At 48.6% G+C, this 18023-nt stretch overlaps 1 protein-coding gene across 1 annotated transcript in view; it reads left to right on the forward strand.

Moving 5' to 3' along the window:
• LOC310883116 (zinc finger and BTB domain-containing protein 40-like) overlaps positions 1-13485 on the forward strand; it is a 35770-nt gene extending 22285 nt beyond the window's left edge. The window contains 9 exon segments of the mRNA XM_083802957.1: positions 6223-6630; positions 7106-7312; positions 8133-8297; positions 8730-8944; positions 9554-9716; positions 10026-10111; position 10113; positions 11074-11249; positions 12108-13485. Of these exon segments, the coding sequence (XP_083659083.1) occupies positions 6223-6630; positions 7106-7312; positions 8133-8297; positions 8730-8944; positions 9554-9716; positions 10026-10111; position 10113; positions 11074-11249; positions 12108-12305 (1619 nt within the window). The 3' untranslated portion in view covers positions 12306-13485.
• The last annotated feature ends 4538 nt before the right edge of the window (positions 13486-18023 follow it).

An 18023-nucleotide genomic window follows, 5' to 3' on the forward strand; every position in this document is an offset into this window, starting at 1 on the left:
GTGCAGTCTGGGAACACTCACAGACTGCTTGCTAGCTAGAGTAAATGTCTTTAATAAAAGTCTTGTCTTTTTTTTAGGGGTAAGAAGTGTAATTGGTTGGTTTGAAAGTTTAAGTCAGAGCCACGATTGGTCTTTATGAATGAACATAAGCCTCCTGGCTTTGACACTTGCCATTGTTTCATGTTTGTCAGTAACAAACAAAGGAAATATTCCCTCTGTGCCAGGAGGGGGTAGAGAGAGAGTAGCCATTCATTAGCTTGTCTCATTCTTGAGCAATAGGGAAAGGTTATTAGGGTGGTAGATGGGATTGGGTGGCTCAGAGCAGTGCATGCATAGAAGAAATCAAGGACTGGGCTTACTGCTCCAGCCATAGGGCTCAGAAGGTTGCACGCTCTGCTCCTCTTCCTCAACTTCCTCCTACGTATTGACTTCCTTAGCCTTAATGGTCTCCCGAGAGACGTCCTATACTGTAGATCCATTATTCATGCTCAGTTCAGATTTAGGTTCCCTCTTACAATGCCAGAAGAGATGCTGCCAATCCAGTTGGCTTTCTTGCCTGGTCATGGCTCTGATGAAAATTTCTGGAGTTAAGCTGATTCCTTCTTACCTGCCATTCCTTCCCTGTTCCCCACTGAAGCTCTGGTCACCTGCTTAACTTCTCTTGTCCCTATCTAATCATGAGATCATAAAATCATAGAAAGGCTTGGGTTGGAAGGGACCTTAAAGATCATCCAGTTCCAAACCCCCTGTCATGGGCAGGGATATCACCCCTAGATCAAGTTGCCCAGGGCCTCGTCCAACCTGGTCTTGAACAACTCCAGGGATGGGGCATCCACAGCCTCTCTGGGAAACCTGTGCAGTGCCTCACCACTTTCTGAGTGAAGAATTTCTTCCTAATGTTCTAGAGGATGTAAGCCAACAAAAATTGCACAGGTCTTTGAGCATGCAGACCACCTTGGCTGTTTGATACCTTGCAGAGGGGAGTCAGCTGAATCGCTCCGGCAAATGCCTGCTTCCCTGGCCCTGACATTAAAGAGAGCAGACTGCTGTTACTAAGTGTCTTTGCAGGGCTTCAAGCCAAGGAGAGGTTGAGACAAAATCAAGCAAGAAGCAACATGAAAAATAAGAGCCCTGGAAAAATGCTATTTATTTGGCAAAAATGTTTTTGTATGAATCAATCAGAGAAGAGTTGCCAGTTACCAGTCTTTCTTTGACATTCTATGGATCTTTACAATGAACTTCCTTATCTTAGTTTTTACACTAGTCTCCTTAACTCTGGTATCACAGCTTACCAGCCCTGAATGTTGCAGATTGCAGTTACGGATCGATAGCCATGTGGCTTGTAGCATGAAATGTGAATGACAACTGAGAACCTCATGTTTGAGAGATGTGAGCTTCCACTAAAAACGGGGGAAATCTCACATTTCTGAAGAACGTATGTGCCCCATGGAGACACATGCAGTTTGCATTTCCATTTGATGGCTATGGGTTTTCTTACATCTCTATCACAGAGAGAAAGAAAAGATATTTCTGATACCTAATGTAGGTGAGCTGAACCACTTGACAAGCACCAGGACTTCCTGTGGAGGAAGCTTCATCCTTTGATGCCGCACTCAGCATCATCAAAGTAATAGGTTGGCTCCTCTGGTGGAGGTACAATACGAAGTCTATTGTTTTTTCCTCAGGTCTCTTCTGTAGCTGGGTTGCTTTTACTGTTGGCAGCTGGTGCTTAAAAGGACAAGGTTTGTCTGTTCCAGCCAACTCCACAATCTCTTCACTAGCAATCTCTTCACTAGATAGCTGCTTTCCAGGTCTCTGTAGAGTCACTTCTTGGGAGATTTTGTTTTTAAAAATATGCGTAATTTTCAAATCTCAGATGTGTCAAGAACTCCAGACAAAAGGGTTTTTGTCTGCATAATGCTGTGTTTAAAAAAGACAGTTGGCATTTAACTTAGGCCCGAGTCAGCCATTGCAATTGTTAAATTGGAGGGTCTGCAAGTAAAATTCCATGCTCTCCTGTATAAGTTTTGTCCATGGCTCCATGCATGTCAGCAAACATTTGAATAACCTTCATGTGCTCCCTGGCACATGCAAAATGTAGGTGGGTTTTTCTTCCAGCTTAAGCTAAGAAGTGGGAGACAGAATGGTCATACATCAAGAGGGTCTTTGCTTCTGGAGTCATGTACTCCAGTCAGCCACCAGAATGACAAACTCAGCAGACCACTTATGAAAGAGAAAGAGAACTCACTGTGAAATATGCCATAATTAACAGCAGGATTTTTCTTCCAATGCTGAATGTCTTTGCCACCAGAGAGCACAAAGAGAAAAGTGATGATTGGTGGCCGCCTTGGTCAAAGCGACCATGAAGTGGTTGAGTTCAAAATTTACGGTGACAGAAAGAAAAGTGCCACCAAAACCTCATCCCTAGATATGGGGAAAGCGGACTTCAGGCTGCTCAGGGAACTAGTCAGCAAGGTCCCCTGGGAAACTGCTCTTGAAGGCCTCGATGTCCACCAGTGCTGGTCATTCTTTAAACGATGCCTCCTAGAGGCACAAGATCAAGCAATTCCTAAATATCGCAAGTCAGGCAGGCGGGGCAGGAGGCCGGCGTGGCTGACCAGGAACATTCTAATGGAGATTAGGCGGAAACAGAGAGTGTTTCGCTACTGGAAGGAGGGCCAGGTGTCATGGAAAGAATACAGGGATGCCGTTCGTGTTTGTAGGCAGAAAATTCGTGTGGCCAAAGCACACCTTGAGTTGAAGCTGGCTGTGTCTGTGAGAGAAAATAAAAAGGGCTTTTTCAGATATGTGAATAGAAAAAGGAGAACTAAAGAATACATAGGGCCGCTCCTTGATAGGGAAGGTCTCCTCACAGACAATGACATAGGCAAAGCAGAGACGCTTAACGCCTTCTTCGCCTCTGTCTTCAATGCCGATGATGGGCTTCGGGACCCAGGGTGCCCTGAGCTAGAGGACTGGGACGGTGGGGATGACAAACTCCCAACCGACCCTGAACGTGTGCGGGATTTGCTACCACCTGGATCCCTACAAGTCCATGGGTCCGGATGGGATTCATCCCCGGGTGCTGAAAGAGCTGGCGGACGTCATCGCGGAACCTCTCTCAATTATTTTTCAACGATCCTGGGAATTTGGAGAGGTCCCGGTAGACTGGAAGCTGGCAAATGTTGTGCCGATTTACAGGAAGGGTCAGAAAGAAGACCCTAGCAATTACAGGCCTGTCAGTCTCACGTCAGTGCCTGGTAAAATCATGGAGAAGATGGTTCTCGAACTTATTGAGGCTCACCTGGGGGACAAAGCAGTCATTGGTCCCAGCCAGCATGGGTTTGTGAAGGGCAGGTCCTGCCTAACTAACCTGATTTCCTTTTATGATAAGATCACCCGTATGATGGACCAAGGGAAACCAGCTGATGTGATTTTTTTGGACTTCAGCAAGGCTTTTGACACGGTTTCCCATAGGATCCTACTGGACAAAATGTCCACCATACAGCTAAATAAAAACATCATACGATGGGTGAGCAATTGGCTAACGGGCAGGGCCCAAAGGGTTATGGTAAATGGGGCTGCGTCAGGCTGGCGGGCGGTCACCAGTGGTGTCCCTCAAGGCTCCATTTTAGGGCCGGTACTTTTCAATATTTTTATAAACGATCTGGATGTAGGAATAGAAGGTATTTTGAGCAAGTTTGCTGATGACACCAAACTTGGAGGAGTTGTGGACTCGAATGAGGGTGGAAAGGCCTTGCAGAGGGATCTGGATAGGTTGGAGAGCTGGGCGATCACCAACCGCATGAAGTTCAATAAGAGCAAGTGCCGGGTCCTGCACCTGGGACGGGGAAACCCTGGCTGCACGTACAGACTGGGCGATGAGACGCTAGAGAGCAGCCTAGAAGAGAGGGATCTGGGGGTCGTGGTTGACAGCAAGTTGAATATGAGCCAGCAGTGTGCCCTGGCGGCCAGGAGGGCCAACCGTGTCCTGGGGTGCATCAAGCACGGCATCGCTAGTAGGTCAAGGGAGGTGATTGTCCCGCTCTACTCTGCGCTGGTGCGGCCTCACCTCGAGTACTGTGTGCAGTTCTGGGCACCACAGTATAAAAAGGACATGAAACTGTTGGAGAGTGTCCAGAGAAGGGCTACGAAGATGGTGAAAGGCCTGGAGGGGAAGACGTACGAGGAACGGCTGAGGTCACTGGGCCTGTTCAGCCTGGAGAAGAGGAGGCTGAGGGGAGACCTCATCACAGTCTACAACTTCCTCGTAAGGGGGTGTCGAGAGGCAGGAGACCTTTTCTCCATTAACACCAGTGACAGGACCCGCGGGAACGGGGTTAAGCTGAGGCAGGGGAAATTTAGGCTCGACATCAGGAGGGGGTTCTTCACAGAGAGGGTGGTTGCACACTGGAACAGGCTCCCCAGGGAAGTGGTCACTGCACCGAGCCTGTCTGAATTTGAGATTGGACTGTGCACTTAGTCACATGGTCTGAACTTTTGGGTAGACCTGTGCGGTATCAAGAGTTGGACTTGATGATCCTTAAGGGTCCCTTCCAACTCAGGATATTCTATGATTCTATGATTCTATGATTCTATGAAGTGTCAGAGTCCCAGAGGACTGCACAGTCAGCAGTTCCTGTCTCAGGCATTGCTGATGTACACAGACCCTCAGGATCTGTGAGCTCCCCAGAGGGTCTGCCAGGGGCATGGCCAAGGCAATTTTGGTTCTGGGACGCTACATTCCTATAAGGTCACGTACCCTAAAAGGTAAGAGGGTGTCTTGGAGATTGGTGTGACCCTGAAGTCACTTGTTGTGAGGTGCTTCATACAGCTTTACCATGCTGACGTCCCTTGTAATCCTGAACAATGCATCACTGGCACAAGAGCAGGAGGGCCAGGCCAGGGGCTGGCTTGTAGCCCACTGGAGTCTGTGGCAAAACTCTTGTTTGCCTCAGTCTGACACAGGTTGCACTCCTGCTGCCGTAGCACTTCTAGACACATCCAGTTCTGGTTTCCTTAAAGCTCGTATCTTCATGTACATTCATCTCTTTTCAACATTCAACATTTCTGGGAGGTTTAAAGATTCTTATTTGCTTAGATCAGAAAAACTGACAGTGTTGGTCACAGGAATGTTGGAAGAGACATTGGAGGTGAAGGGTGCATAGTGCTGTTTTGACAGAGGAGGGCAAACTGGAAAACAATCTTAGTCTGTTTTTCTCCCTTGATATATTCAGGGGTTAGTGGGTCACCGTTTGGCATCTTCAGATTTCTGAATCAGTGAGCATTGGAATTATGTCAACTGGTTTCTAGTTGGTTGGAAATTTGGGGTGATATCACCATGCAGGGAGAACTTTTCTGAGCTCTTCCCGTAGTGAGGAAGGCAGAAATGAAGTTTTTCAAATACAGGGTGAATTTCCTGTGCATTGGCAAAAGAAGTCTGCATTGGTTTCCGTGGCCACACAATCGCATGGTGCTCATTATAACAAAGAAGCCAAATATCTGTTTGTATTTTGATTTCTTCCATATGTGTATTCCTTTTGGGTCTTTTCTGTAGACTGAGATCATAGGTGAGTTTTCTAGCTTTTGCTTTTTGAGATGATGGTGTTACAGGGACTCAGAAAAGCATTAGAGTTTGTAAGAAGTGAGTGTAATGAGTGATTTAAAATACCTCAGGGCCCTAACCAGAAGATTCAAAAAGGTTGTAGCAAGATCGTGTTTTCTTTCAAAGAGTTTGTGTTTGGGAAGTGTTCCTGAGGTTTCTTGTAATTAATGGCTGTATATCCACTCTCAGTGGCAGAGTTAGTGAGGCAGTATCATCAGATATTCAGATCTTCAAACATTTAAGTACAGCCATAACTTCACATGTTTGAGCAAGAGGCAGACTCTTAGAAGCAACAATTTTTCCCGTTCTCACCAGGTGAGGAGCAAGCTCTTTGGAAAATCTGAATGTTGCTCTTGTCACCTAATCCAGCCCCTAGTATGTGTGGGTGGAAAAGTTAAAGGACTGCTCCTTCATGCCTTGTACCATGCATTGCCACGACTGCTTTTGGGCAGAGCCATGTGCCACCATTGTGGTGTCTCAGTGTGTCCACTGATTCATGCCCATTCCTACTGCGTAGGGGTGACTCCCTGCATGGGAGAATTCAGGAGATGGGGAACCAGGGGGCTGGTGTTCAGTCCTGCTGGTCACCACTGAAACAGGAGTGGTTTTGTACACAGGGCTTTTGACGGAAGGAAGTGGAGAGGCACCTGGGATCAGGAAATGGAAGGTGAACAGTGAGTCCCAAGTTGAAGCTCTGGACAAAGAAGAGGACAGGGCAGGAGGTGCTGGGACCAAGGAACCGAAGGAACCACAAGAGAAAGCTTCTTCCAAGAAGAGTTTTATCTGCAAAGCTTGTGATAAGAGCTTCCACTTCTACTGCCGCCTAAAGGTGCACATGAAACGTTGTCGGGTGGCCAGAGGAAAGCAAATCCAGTGTAAGGAGTGCACTGAAGTCAAATCCACAAAGAAGGAGCTGGAGAAACATCAGCTGGAGGTCCGTGGAGCAGTGGGGATAGCCAAGAAGAAGACAAGGCGGCTCCCTGTGGCATGTGACATCTGTGGCCGAGAGTTTGCTCATGCATCAGGTAGGGTTGGTGATAACAGGGTGGGAAAAGGGGGGGGTTTATTCTGGGGCCCTGTGCACACACTGTGAAGAAGCCTGAACAATATAATAAAGTGATAGTCTGAAATCTCCTCCACCCTGCAGCTCTGTGAGTGCCACGTGTGGGAAATGCAGCTCTGCTTGTTTCTCCTTTCCCACTGAGCACAACTACTTTCTGATTAGTTCTTCCCTAATTGGTTTTCCACTTGGCTCATCAAGGAAAAATGGGGATACTGGCAAATTTAAAAGCCTCCAAAAATAACTGAGCTGTTCCAATTCTGTGGCTGGCACAGCAGGACCAATAAGAGGAGTTAAGTCTCTTTGCACTCATTGTGGCCAGCTTGTGGTGCCCAGGTGGGCTGGGATGAAGCTGCGGGAGGTGCCTGGCTGTCAGAAGCGGTCACCGGGTTCCTGTGCTGGGCACTGGTGCTGCCCTGCTGTCCTGCCCATGTCCCCAGGGATGCAGTACCACAAGCTGACGGAGCATTTTGATGAGAAGCCATTCTCCTGTGAGGAGTGCGGGGCCAAGTTCGCAGCCAACTCCACGCTGAAGAACCACCTGCGGCTGCACACAGGGGACCGGCCCTTCATGTGCAAGCACTGCCTGATGACCTTTATGCAGGCCTCAGCCCTTGCCTACCATACCAAGAAGAAGCACTCTGAGGGTGAGCCTTCCCCATAGGAGCCTGTCCCCAGGGGCATGAGGCTCAGCATGCTCCATCTACCCCTTTCTGCCCTGCTTCTCCATCTGTCTTCTGGCTGCTGGCCTCTTTCTCCATCTTTTGGGAGAGCCCTGGGCCGCAGGCTGTTCTCCTAGCTCCTTCACCTGCATGTTTTTGGCCGGTGTCCCTGCTCATTCCCAGCTCTGCTACTGCTCCATCCCCCTCTCCCAGGTTCTCCTACTAGCCACCCAGTCAGAAGCTTGCCCTCTGTTAAGGGGATTTCCCTCTTTCTCTGCTTTCCTTGTTTTACTACTGCTCTGTCCCTTCAGATCTAAACAGCTGATGTGGCTGCCTCTGTCTGGTTCACCTGCTCTTTCCCATTTGTCCCTCTGACTGAATTTCACATAGTGTTTCATGTCAGTGCTTCTCCTGCCCTGGTACACAGCCCCTTCCACAGACAGGGCTCAGGCATGCCTCTTTCAGCTCATGGGTGCAAAGGATGCATCACTTGTAATAAATATGCCCAGGCATTACAGTGTTGCATGGATGTGATGCAGTTGGGCAATTCATTTTGAACATGAGACATGCCAGTGTGTAATACCTCCAGATACTTGAGGTCTCTAGTAATTTAATATTCCCTGTGCAGGTGTGGTTTTCTCCAGGGCCTCTAGGACCTTTTTGATTTGATATTGAGTTGATCTGGCTACCCCAGGAAAGCCTGTGCAGTCTACGGTCTTTTTCCTCTCCCCTGAAATTAGACATTGTCCTGGCAGAGGTCCTGTCCCCCGTTAGGCACAGATTTTCACCTTGGGTGTCCCCGCAGGAAAGATGTACGCGTGCCAGTACTGTGACGCCGTGTTCGCCCAGTCCATTGAGCTCTCACGCCACGTCCGGACCCACACAGGGGACAAGCCGTATGTCTGCCGGGAGTGTGGGAAAGGCTTTCGCCAAGCCAATGGGCTCTCCATCCACCTCCGGACCTTTCACAGTGAGTGTGACTGGCCATCTCCCTGGCTTGGGCAGCCCAACCTGTGAGGCACAGCTTCTGCGGGGTCTTGGCAGACCTGTCCCTGCCACTTGTGTGGGTGTTATTAGTGTCCACAGGCTGGCTGGGTGTCTCTTGGTGGGATTTCCTTCCAAGAAAAGCAAGACCATTTAGTGGTTTGATGCTGTAGGTAGGATTATTCCAAAGGAAATGTTGGGGTGGCTTCCAACAGACCACAGGCCACCATGAATCTACCATGGGAACCTGTAAGCGAGTGGCAGTAGCGACACGTAGGCTGAAACCTAGGTATTATTTTTCACTTAAGAAGTAACAAGCACTACTCTTCCTTCTCTTTCCTCCCTCTGTGAATTCTCCTCTCAATTTCTTTTTTCCTTGCTTTGTCTCCGGTATTTTTGTTGTATCCCTGGGCACCAGACATAGAAGATCCCTATGACTGCAAAAAGTGCCGGATGAGCTTTGCTACCCTGCAGGAGCACCGCAAACATGTCCACAAAGTCCACTCCCGAGAGTACCATCCTTGCCCCACCTGTGCTAAAGTGTTCAGTGCCCCATCCCTTCTGGAGCGCCACATGGTGACCCATGCCGGAGGAAAGCCATTTAGCTGTGAGATCTGTAATAAAGCCTACCAGGTGAGCTGGTACAGCAAGGGTTTGGTCTCACGTGCTGGAAATTGTTGTTGCCTGCTGTGGTGCCAGGACATCTCCCCTGGCCACATGCACCGAGCGCAGCAGGGCAGTAGTCTGTGGTCAATAGAGGGATAAATTGCACAGAGGAGACAGATACCATAGGGAAAAAGCAGATCCGTGGAGGCAGATGGGCCATGACTGCAGAGGGCTGTGTACCTGCCTGTCCAGACCCTTATGAATCCTATTCACCTCAATTTCTAGCAGCCAAGAACTACAGGAATAAAAATACTCATGTGCCAAGTGGCATACCTCAGTGGGAGTGTGTGTGGGAGCAAATTGCTACAAGGGACCAGAAATTTAAGTCAAAAGGGGACATGCAGTGAGCGAAATATTGAGATATTCAGCAGTATTCACCTCTTCAGGGATGATGAAGAAGCAGAAATGTGGTGTTAGCTGCTGTCCAATGGGAGGATGCGCAGGTCTGGCTGGTGTCTTGTAATTGTTGAGCACCATCCCACTCTTGCTGCTGCTTTCTGTGCACAGTTTCTTGCTGTCACAATACCCCCGGAGCAGCTTTGGATTGTAACCATGATTTGATCCTTATCATTGCAGCAGTTGTCAGGTTTATGGTATCACAACCGGACCCACCACCCTGATGTCTTTGCAGCTCAGAATCACCGATCCTCCAAGTTCTCCTCACTGCAGCTCAGCTCCTGTGACAAAACCTTCGCCAGCACTGCTGCTCACCGAAAGCACATCAAAGCAGAGCACACTGGTAACAGTCTGTTAGCCAGCAAAAACATGTGGTGACTTCTGGGAGACTTTTACAGGATAAGTTTGTGCATTCCATTTACTTGCAAAGTACAGTAAATTCTTTATATCCCATGTCAGGGGACTAGTCTCATCTCAGCCTCTCGCAGTTCACTTGATCTTGGCCTCTCCTTTTCCAGCATTATCTCCAAAGATTCCCCCTGTGTCTATATGTGGATGTGGTGTTGCTAAAGTATTAACAAAACTCTTCTCCAGAAGCACTCTTGTAGAAGACATTGGGTGCACACTTTTCTCTTCATGGTCTTGTTTGCAGATCTGAAGCTCCATGAGTGTGAGATGTGCAAGGAACTCTTCCCTACGCTGGCTCTCCTGCAGGTCCACGTGAAGTGCAGGCACTCAATGTGAGTAACAGCAAAAGTAACACAATATCTTGTGGCCCAGGAGTGTCCAACAGTGCTTTGTACTGTACACAGCAGTGACTGCTCCTATCGGTGAGTGATGTATAAGCCACGAGCAGTGGAGTGAAGATGGACATGGTAAGAATGTCAGACTCTTGAGTGTGAGGAAACAGAAGATATGGATGCACTGGAAAAGCACTGGTTTTGGTGAGGTTGGCACACTTTTGTTAAGCTTCTGAAAGCACTGTAGTCAAGGGGGGGGATCTGGGTTTGCACGTTACAGCAGAGAAGAGAGCTAAGTGCAGGTGAAGAGACATCAGCACAGAGGAACAAGGAACTGAACCCTGAGCACCAGAGTATGTGGAGGATAGAACTAGGAGGAGACTGGAAAAAAGGGAGACTTGCACCAGAAAGAACAGAGAAGGACCTGCCTGGACTTGGGGAGACCACATAAAGGGCCTTCTGGCAAGTGGAAAAGTGAAGTGAGGCAGCAAATGCAGAGTGAACCGACAAACAGTGCTATGAAAGGTGGGTCCTCAGACCTGTGCGTGGTATAGCAGGGGAAGAGAAAGAAATTGAGAGAGATTGGAGAGGGCAGCCAACAGCAACCTGGACAGCAAGGAAGGAGAAGACCTATACAGAGCTACATAGCTCTATCAAAGAGAAGAGAGCCCCTGGGGCAGGTAATGAGTTGGTAATGGTTGAAACAGGAAAGTTGAAACAGGAAAGTTGCACGCCTGATCAACAAGGGGCCACAACCTGTCTAGAGTGTTAGACAGTGGGGTATTAGGGAGAAGGGACACTGGTACACACCGTGCAGTGAGTCCCAGCTAGGTTTCAGTCCTGCACATCCTGGCCATTTGCAGCTCCCTGTGCTCTTGGGCTGACCCTGACCATTGCACCCCAAGCTCAGAGCCACCAGGGTTCGCTACTTGTACTGCTCAGCTGCCTCCTGCTTCCCAGGGGCCCTGCAGCACCGTGTCACCAGTGAGCACTTCAAGCAGACAGAGAACACCTTTGCCTGTGGACTCTGTGGGGAACTCTTCACCTCCCAGGGTGAGCTGGAGGAGCACTACAGTGTTGAGCATCCCAAGGTGGTCTTCACAGAGGCCCAAGCTGCCACAGCCCAGATTGTGCAGGTAAGGACTGCTCTGTGCTGCAGCCCCCGGATTCATCCATACACTCCTTCCAACCCTCTTGTTCTTCCCCAAATCCATTCTGTGATTCCTGTCACCACTTTTGCTCCCTGACTCCACCTTTTTAGAAGGAACCAGTACATAAGCCCCTAAGCCCAGAGTGCTTTAGGGTTTGAGTGCTCTGTGCTGAAGGCAAGGAGCTTGATGCAGATGCTCTAGCACTTGCAGTCTGTGTGGGGAAGGGCAAAGACTCCAGCCTAGCTGGATGCCAGTCATCAGTGTCCCTTTCTTTACCTCCGTGCTTCCTTCTTCACAGACTGCAACTCACATTTGTAAACTGTTTTTTGGGAGCTGAGGGAGAGGGACTGACAGTGTGTGCAGAGGTGCCTGGTTACTCAGAGGCTATTAAAAGCTAGATGACATACCCCGTGAGATGATAGCTGTTTTCTTGGAGGCCAAATGCTAGGCCTGAACCCAGACTCTTTTTCTTAAGACCTCAGCCATCAGTGGAGAATAGCTCCTTGGATGAGGGAGCCTAGTGTGTAAGATCCCCTGGGCTGGCATTCCTCTAGTGTGTAATCATAGTGTGTTTATTGTCTATGACTGCTTATGGAGCTAAATTATAGCAATTTTGTGGAGAGAGTTATCTAAATTGTTCTTCTGTTTTCTCTTTTGCATCATTAGTGTGTGTGGCTTAGAGTTTACCATTAGTCTCACGCCTATTGTAATTGCAGTCCTCTGGTGTGAAGCTAAATGTTATTGCTGGAACAAGGCCAGGAAAGAAGGAAAGATGTGTGTAGCAAAGCGATTGCAAAGAAAGTGATGCTTTAAGTGTCTCACTCCATTTTGTCTTCTATACAGGTGATTCAGACATCAGAGGAAGGAGCAGCAGAACGCATCATCTCTTTTGATGAATCCCAGGTTGCTGGCTCCCAAGTCTTTGTGACATTGCCCGAATCCCAAGTGAGCCAAGCTGGCTTGGAGCTGGTGCCAGTGACTATGGAGGACTTGTTTGATGACAAAGTCACTCTGATTTGTGAAGAAACGAGAGGAGAGTGAGCAGTGGGTGCCCATGTGTGGCACCTGGTATACACTGGACTAGTTCAGGAGCCATACCTAGTAATGGTGCTCTAGCTGGGAGATTCATGGTTTCTGTGGAAAAGCAGGTCTGAATGGCACGTAGCAAGCACAGCGTGGCCAAGGACAGAAGAGGTTTGTAGACTTTCGTAAGGACCTGGGAAGTCTCACTGTCCCTGCAGTCAGCAGCTGCTGGCTTGGGTGAGTGGGACCAGCCATCCCTCCCAGCTCATGACAAATAAAGCAGCAGGAAGGAAGATGGGAAATGGGTTTTCTTCATGTGTGGTCCTCCACTGCCCTGAGCAGGGTGGAAAGGAGGAGAGTAGCGCAGCCTAGAATGAAGTTGAGATAGGGTAGGCTTGTGAAACGAGAGAAAAAGCTGTCCTGAGAATTTAGGGTAGAAAAAAGGGAGTTTTTTATGGCTGAATCAGTGATATTCTCACAGATGCCAGTTACTCTGCAGGGTGAGGAAGGGCTGCTTTGTTTTGTCTGTTTCTCTTCCCTTTACTATCTTGCTACCACTGAGCCAGCTGGAAAAGTACCCTAGTGCAGAGATGCTGATTGGGCTTTTCTACTTGAGTGGAGTCTTCTTTGGGAATTGGGTTAAATGGCTCTGCAGCCATTTAGGTAATACCTGGCGCAGTGCAGGTCTAATCTCATCCACACTTTGGAGGTGACTGTGCATTACAAAGAAGGGTCATAGCACGGGCTGGGCAACCACATCCTCTTTCTGAGCAGACAACAGCCCTGAGACCTTCCACCCTTTCTCTAATTCAGGGAGGAGATGACAAAGCTGCCACATCCAAGGAAGAAGGAGCTGTGCCTGTAAGCCAGGGCCCCTTGTTGCTTGGGTGTTTAATACAGTTACCAAGGGCTTGTTGCTAACGAAGGTATTTCTGTCTGAGTGACTGTCGATAGCTGTTCCCCGTGGCACACAGGACATTGCTTTGTAAAATGCATTCGGATACCTGAAGTAAAGCTTGCCTCTTTGGTGCCAGGATGATGTGACAAATTCGTTGCAGCACACCGGTCCCTTTAAGCATAAATTTCATAAAGCCTTTTTTATCTGCAGTTTCCTAAAATATAATCTGATAATTAATGGTTTGCTGAATCCATTATGAAATGCAATTAGATAGATGCAGGGTTCCTGTGGCTCAGAGGGGACTGATAGCATTTATTTTCCTTTCCCTAATGCCAAAAGGGCTTCTTTGAGCACGGTTACAGAGCATAGCGAGTTCGGTAATACACAGGAGTAGGTCAGATGATAACCTGTAGCATGCATGAACTTCCATTTATCAACACCATGTTTCCCTTGCAGTGAAATGGGTTTCTGTTAGCAGTGAAATCCCACTGCAGCTCCTCACAGCCTCTCTCATCAACTAACCCAGATACTCCTATCTGCCACATTTCAGTAGACCTATTAAACACACAAGTTCTGGTGTCCTTGTGCATAACCATGTGGCTTGTAGGATTTCATATCCCCCAGTGCAGGATGCTGTCAAGGTTTTATTGAAAGTCCAAATAAATAAGCCATTCTTACTCATCCATTTCTCAGTGGTAGGAGAGAGTTTTCCCTTTTTAGCAGCGAACAGCATTGCTATGCAGCTGATGGCAACCAGTGCGGTGGTGGGTTGTAGGATGCCAGGAACTTTGTTATTGGCTTAGGTCTGCTTCAGCAGTACAGGAGGGTGAGGACAGGTAGGACTTCCTTACAGGCTGAGGAAACCAAAGTGTTAGCCCTGCTGTGTGTCTAGGCTTTCTTTTGCCTGTATCCCTTTCGGGATAACACAACTCCAGCACTGGGTCCCTTTTTGTTGCTTTCTATCCTGCCCCTTCCAGCTGCTGGCCCTTCTCTGCAGCTGGTCTGGAGCCTAATAAAGGCAAGCCTCAGTGAGACTACTGAGGGCATCCTCTATCAACACTTGCAGATGCCAGACATCCCATGTTGGGGGGCATACTGTATTCTGAAGAAACCTAGAGTTGTGGCTGTCCCAAAGCTTGGGGTACCCCACATCACAGGACACCTAATCTGTGGGACTCTCCCTGTGATGTGACATTCCCGTCACATCTACCCTGTCTCTGGACACCCTTTAAAGTGATATTGCAGGGTGCCACATCCTGGACAGAAAGGCAGCTGCACGCGTTTCAAATGGTGAAACAAGTCCCCCATGAGCCTGCTTCCCCCTTCAGTGTGTATTTTCACATCACAGCCACGTCCTCTCACTCACTTCCACTCACTCACTACATCTTCTCAGTTTTTAGTCCGCTGTAAGATTAGGTACCATAGATAGAGTTGTGTGCTTGGGATAACTCCTCTGAGGCTAATGGACTTATTATGGTCCCTCAAGTCAGAGCTAAGCTCAGCAAACCTGGTCTGAGTTCCCATAGCAGCATAAAAATCTCTCCCCAGGAATATAATTCTCTCTGTCTCCTGCAATGCGTTTTGCAGGGAGATAAACCCCACCCCTCTGTGAGCCTGGCCCAGCTCTGCAACACCTACGCTTGGAGCCAAGCTGTGGGTCCAACCTGTGGCGGCGAGGAGCTTCAGCTGGTCTTTTGTCAGCCGGTTGTGGTGAAAATCCATCAGTGCCACCCTGGGCATTGGAAAAGACCAACTCACCTTGCACCATTAGAGAAATTAAACAATGTACATGATCTTTCAAATTGCATCTCTAGCTGTTGAGCTGCAGCTCTGGAAATGTCACTGGATTTTATCATGTTGTGGTACACACAGGAGCATACGTATGTGCACAGGGATCCCCTCAAATCTGAGCATCACACCAAGGACTCACTGGTGGCTTCTTGGGGATCACAGTCCCTTTGCTGTGCATCTGACTAGACTGTATTTTTTTTCCCTTTCCTTTTGGTAAGTTCTGAGTGCTCCTGGTGGGTAGACTCCAGCCACCTGCAGAGCCAGGTGCTTTTTCAACACCTCCTTCCAAGCAGCTGCCTGATGATGGAGACGTGACTTCCCTGGGCTGGGGCAAGCACAAGGGGTGTCCCTCATGCCACGTCCATTGCACGTTGGCCTGCTGGGGCTATGCAAACAGTGACAGGCTAGGAGAAACAGATGGGCGCAGTACTTCCCTGGTGCTGGGAGGTGGGTTGACCAGCATCCCTCCAGCTGGCTCAGGAACAACTGTCTCACCAAATCAGCATTAGGCTGGGAGAGTATAATTCCTGGCAGGACCGAGGAGCCAGGAAGAATGGACAAGCAGTTGTATGTCTGATAGGACGTCACTGCCAGCGCTCCACTTGCCTTTTGCTCCTGCTACATGATTTTCCCCTGCACCTACAAGCAAATGCCAGCTTGGATGTGGCACCACGGAGACCACTACTGAGGTTGAAATGAGAGGAGGAAGGCCAGGGGACCCCAGAGAGAAGGGGTTAGCTCACACAGGTTTAGGAAAGAGGGGCAACTTTCCTTGTCCTGCCCATGAAAACTGCGGCCCTATCACAGGCTGCTACCAGCAAATGTTTGAAGAGGGTTAGATAGGGATTGCTCCTGATCTCTAGTGGGCACAAGTCAGCAAACCCTTCACTAAGACTCACCTTGGTCAGAGTGGAAATCAGCATGATATCCTTATATGCATCTCCAGAGCCAGGGCTAATATAGACACTTGGTCCCACTAAGCATTGCCAGGGTCTGTATGAACTCTATCTTTGATAAAAGGAGGGCAACTGATCATCCGCAGAACCTGGGGAAGACTTTTCTTGCCTGTGACAAATACATGGAAGGTTCTCACGATGTGGGGAATGGGTGGCCCTCAGGGCTAGGCCAGCAGTGAGCTCCTCTGCCCCGTGGGAGCAATTTCACATCCGCACCGTGCAGTGACATTCACCAGGGCCACAGTGCTGGGGCTGCCAGGGACGTGGCCATGAGCTGTGCAGAGCAAGCTCCCTGAAAGCAGGCCGGGGAGAGGTGGGCAGAGGACAAGGTCACAGCCCAGGCCTCTTCAGAGGGAAATTGTCCTTTTCTTTAGAGTCAAAACACCACCATTGAAAGGGCCATTCTGGACACAGGGGACCTGGCAGCGTAGCAGCTGATGGAAGTGCACTCTGACAGGGTAATCCAAGAGCTCTAATGATCTGCCTTTGATCTCCTATTCAACAGGGAGATTTATTACAGCTTTCATTTCAAGTCAGAACTGATGAATTTCAGTGGAGCTGTCGAGTGGCTACAATCTGGAGGCATCTATCTTTCAGGAGGAAGCGACAGTCTCCTTTCTTTGTCTCTTGGAAATGATAGGGGGGTGACATGGTACCAGGAGATACCTGCTGCATGGCATCAAGGTCTGTCTGGCTCAGGGCAGGCTCCCTGCTCGAGCCGTGGCACAGCAGCTGGTGCTCTGGCCTTTCTGCTCTGGTGCAGTGTTAATCTGCCAATTATGACCCTAAAAAAAGTATGTTGCAAGGTTCTTTCATTAAAAAGTGCTCCCAACGGAAGCCTTTGCGTACACCTGAACTCCCTTGGGGAGCCTTTACGCAACCCCACACACAGCAGGACTCTGCGCCTTCTCTCTTTCCAATCAACCCTAAACGTAACACTAACTATAACACTAAACCTTAAGCAAGTAACACTTGCTTTTCTTTAAACCTTTTCTGTGCTGAGCCTTCCTGAGTCATCTGTGTAGGGACTCAGCACCAGAGCTCCCAGCCTAAACCCAGTTATCTCTTTGGATTGACACTTACACATCTGCTTACTTGCTTAGAGACACCTAAGAGCTATCCTTTTAGAAGCAATTGTTGATCGCTTCCCATAGTAGGAGGAAAGTAACTTTCAAAATACAAAATACTTCACAAAATTCCTTCCTCCAGTTTCCTTGTCGTTCTGGTTTAGCCACTTGCTTCTACTGAATTTTACTTATTGATTGTGTTTTTTCAGCCTTGTATGGTTGATACAAGCTAGTTCTCCTGCTCTGCTGGCAGCTTGCTGCAGTTAACGTAGTGCTTCTCAGTGTCTGCTGTCTCACTGAATTGGGACGCCTTTGCAGGAGTGGAGGATGGTCAGAGTTAGCAGTGTCCATTGTTCCTGCTTTGGCTGTGCCCTTGTTTGAGACAAGGTGAAGATTAAAGATGAGCTGATAAAGAATAACACAAGTCCACGGTACTGTGCTTGTTGCAGAGATGTCAACAAACAAATGCATATCTATATGTACAAAGATTTCCTGACTTATTACACTTTTTTTCCCCCTACCGTCAATACTGGCATTCTCTTAAGTGTTTGTTCTTCTTTCAGTCTGGAGTTTAGCTTTCCTCAGATAAGCTCGGGGCCGTTTTCCAGAATGATGTCGTAGCTGGTTTCTTTCTCCATTCCCCTCGTACTTTGTGGACTGGAGTTGCACTCCATTTGTGTCAGGGAATGGCGTTTTATCTGGGGGCTTCCTTCCAGAACTGGGCTGCGTGTGCAGGGCTGCCCAAGCAGCCCACCCTGTGCATCGTCTGAACCGTCCCAGTCCCCGCGTGCCTTTGGCCAGAGCTCAAACCGAGGCAGTCAGAGCCGACCGATGTGCTCCGGTCAGCTGGCAACTCCTTGCATTGCATTTCAGCTCGGGGAGCACGGTTTGCAAATAAATGCATGTGGAAAATCCTAAGAGGCAGTAAGGTTTTATTAAGCTTAGGCAACGATCATAAAGATAAAACATAAGATATCATAAGATAAAACAATAAATTGAAAGGCTTTCTATTCTGATTTCTTTC

The sequence above is a fragment of the Anser anser genome, assembly GCF_964211835.1.
Source record: "Anser anser genome assembly, chromosome: 17".
NCBI classification, from domain to species: Eukaryota; Metazoa; Chordata; class Aves; order Anseriformes; family Anatidae; genus Anser; species Anser anser.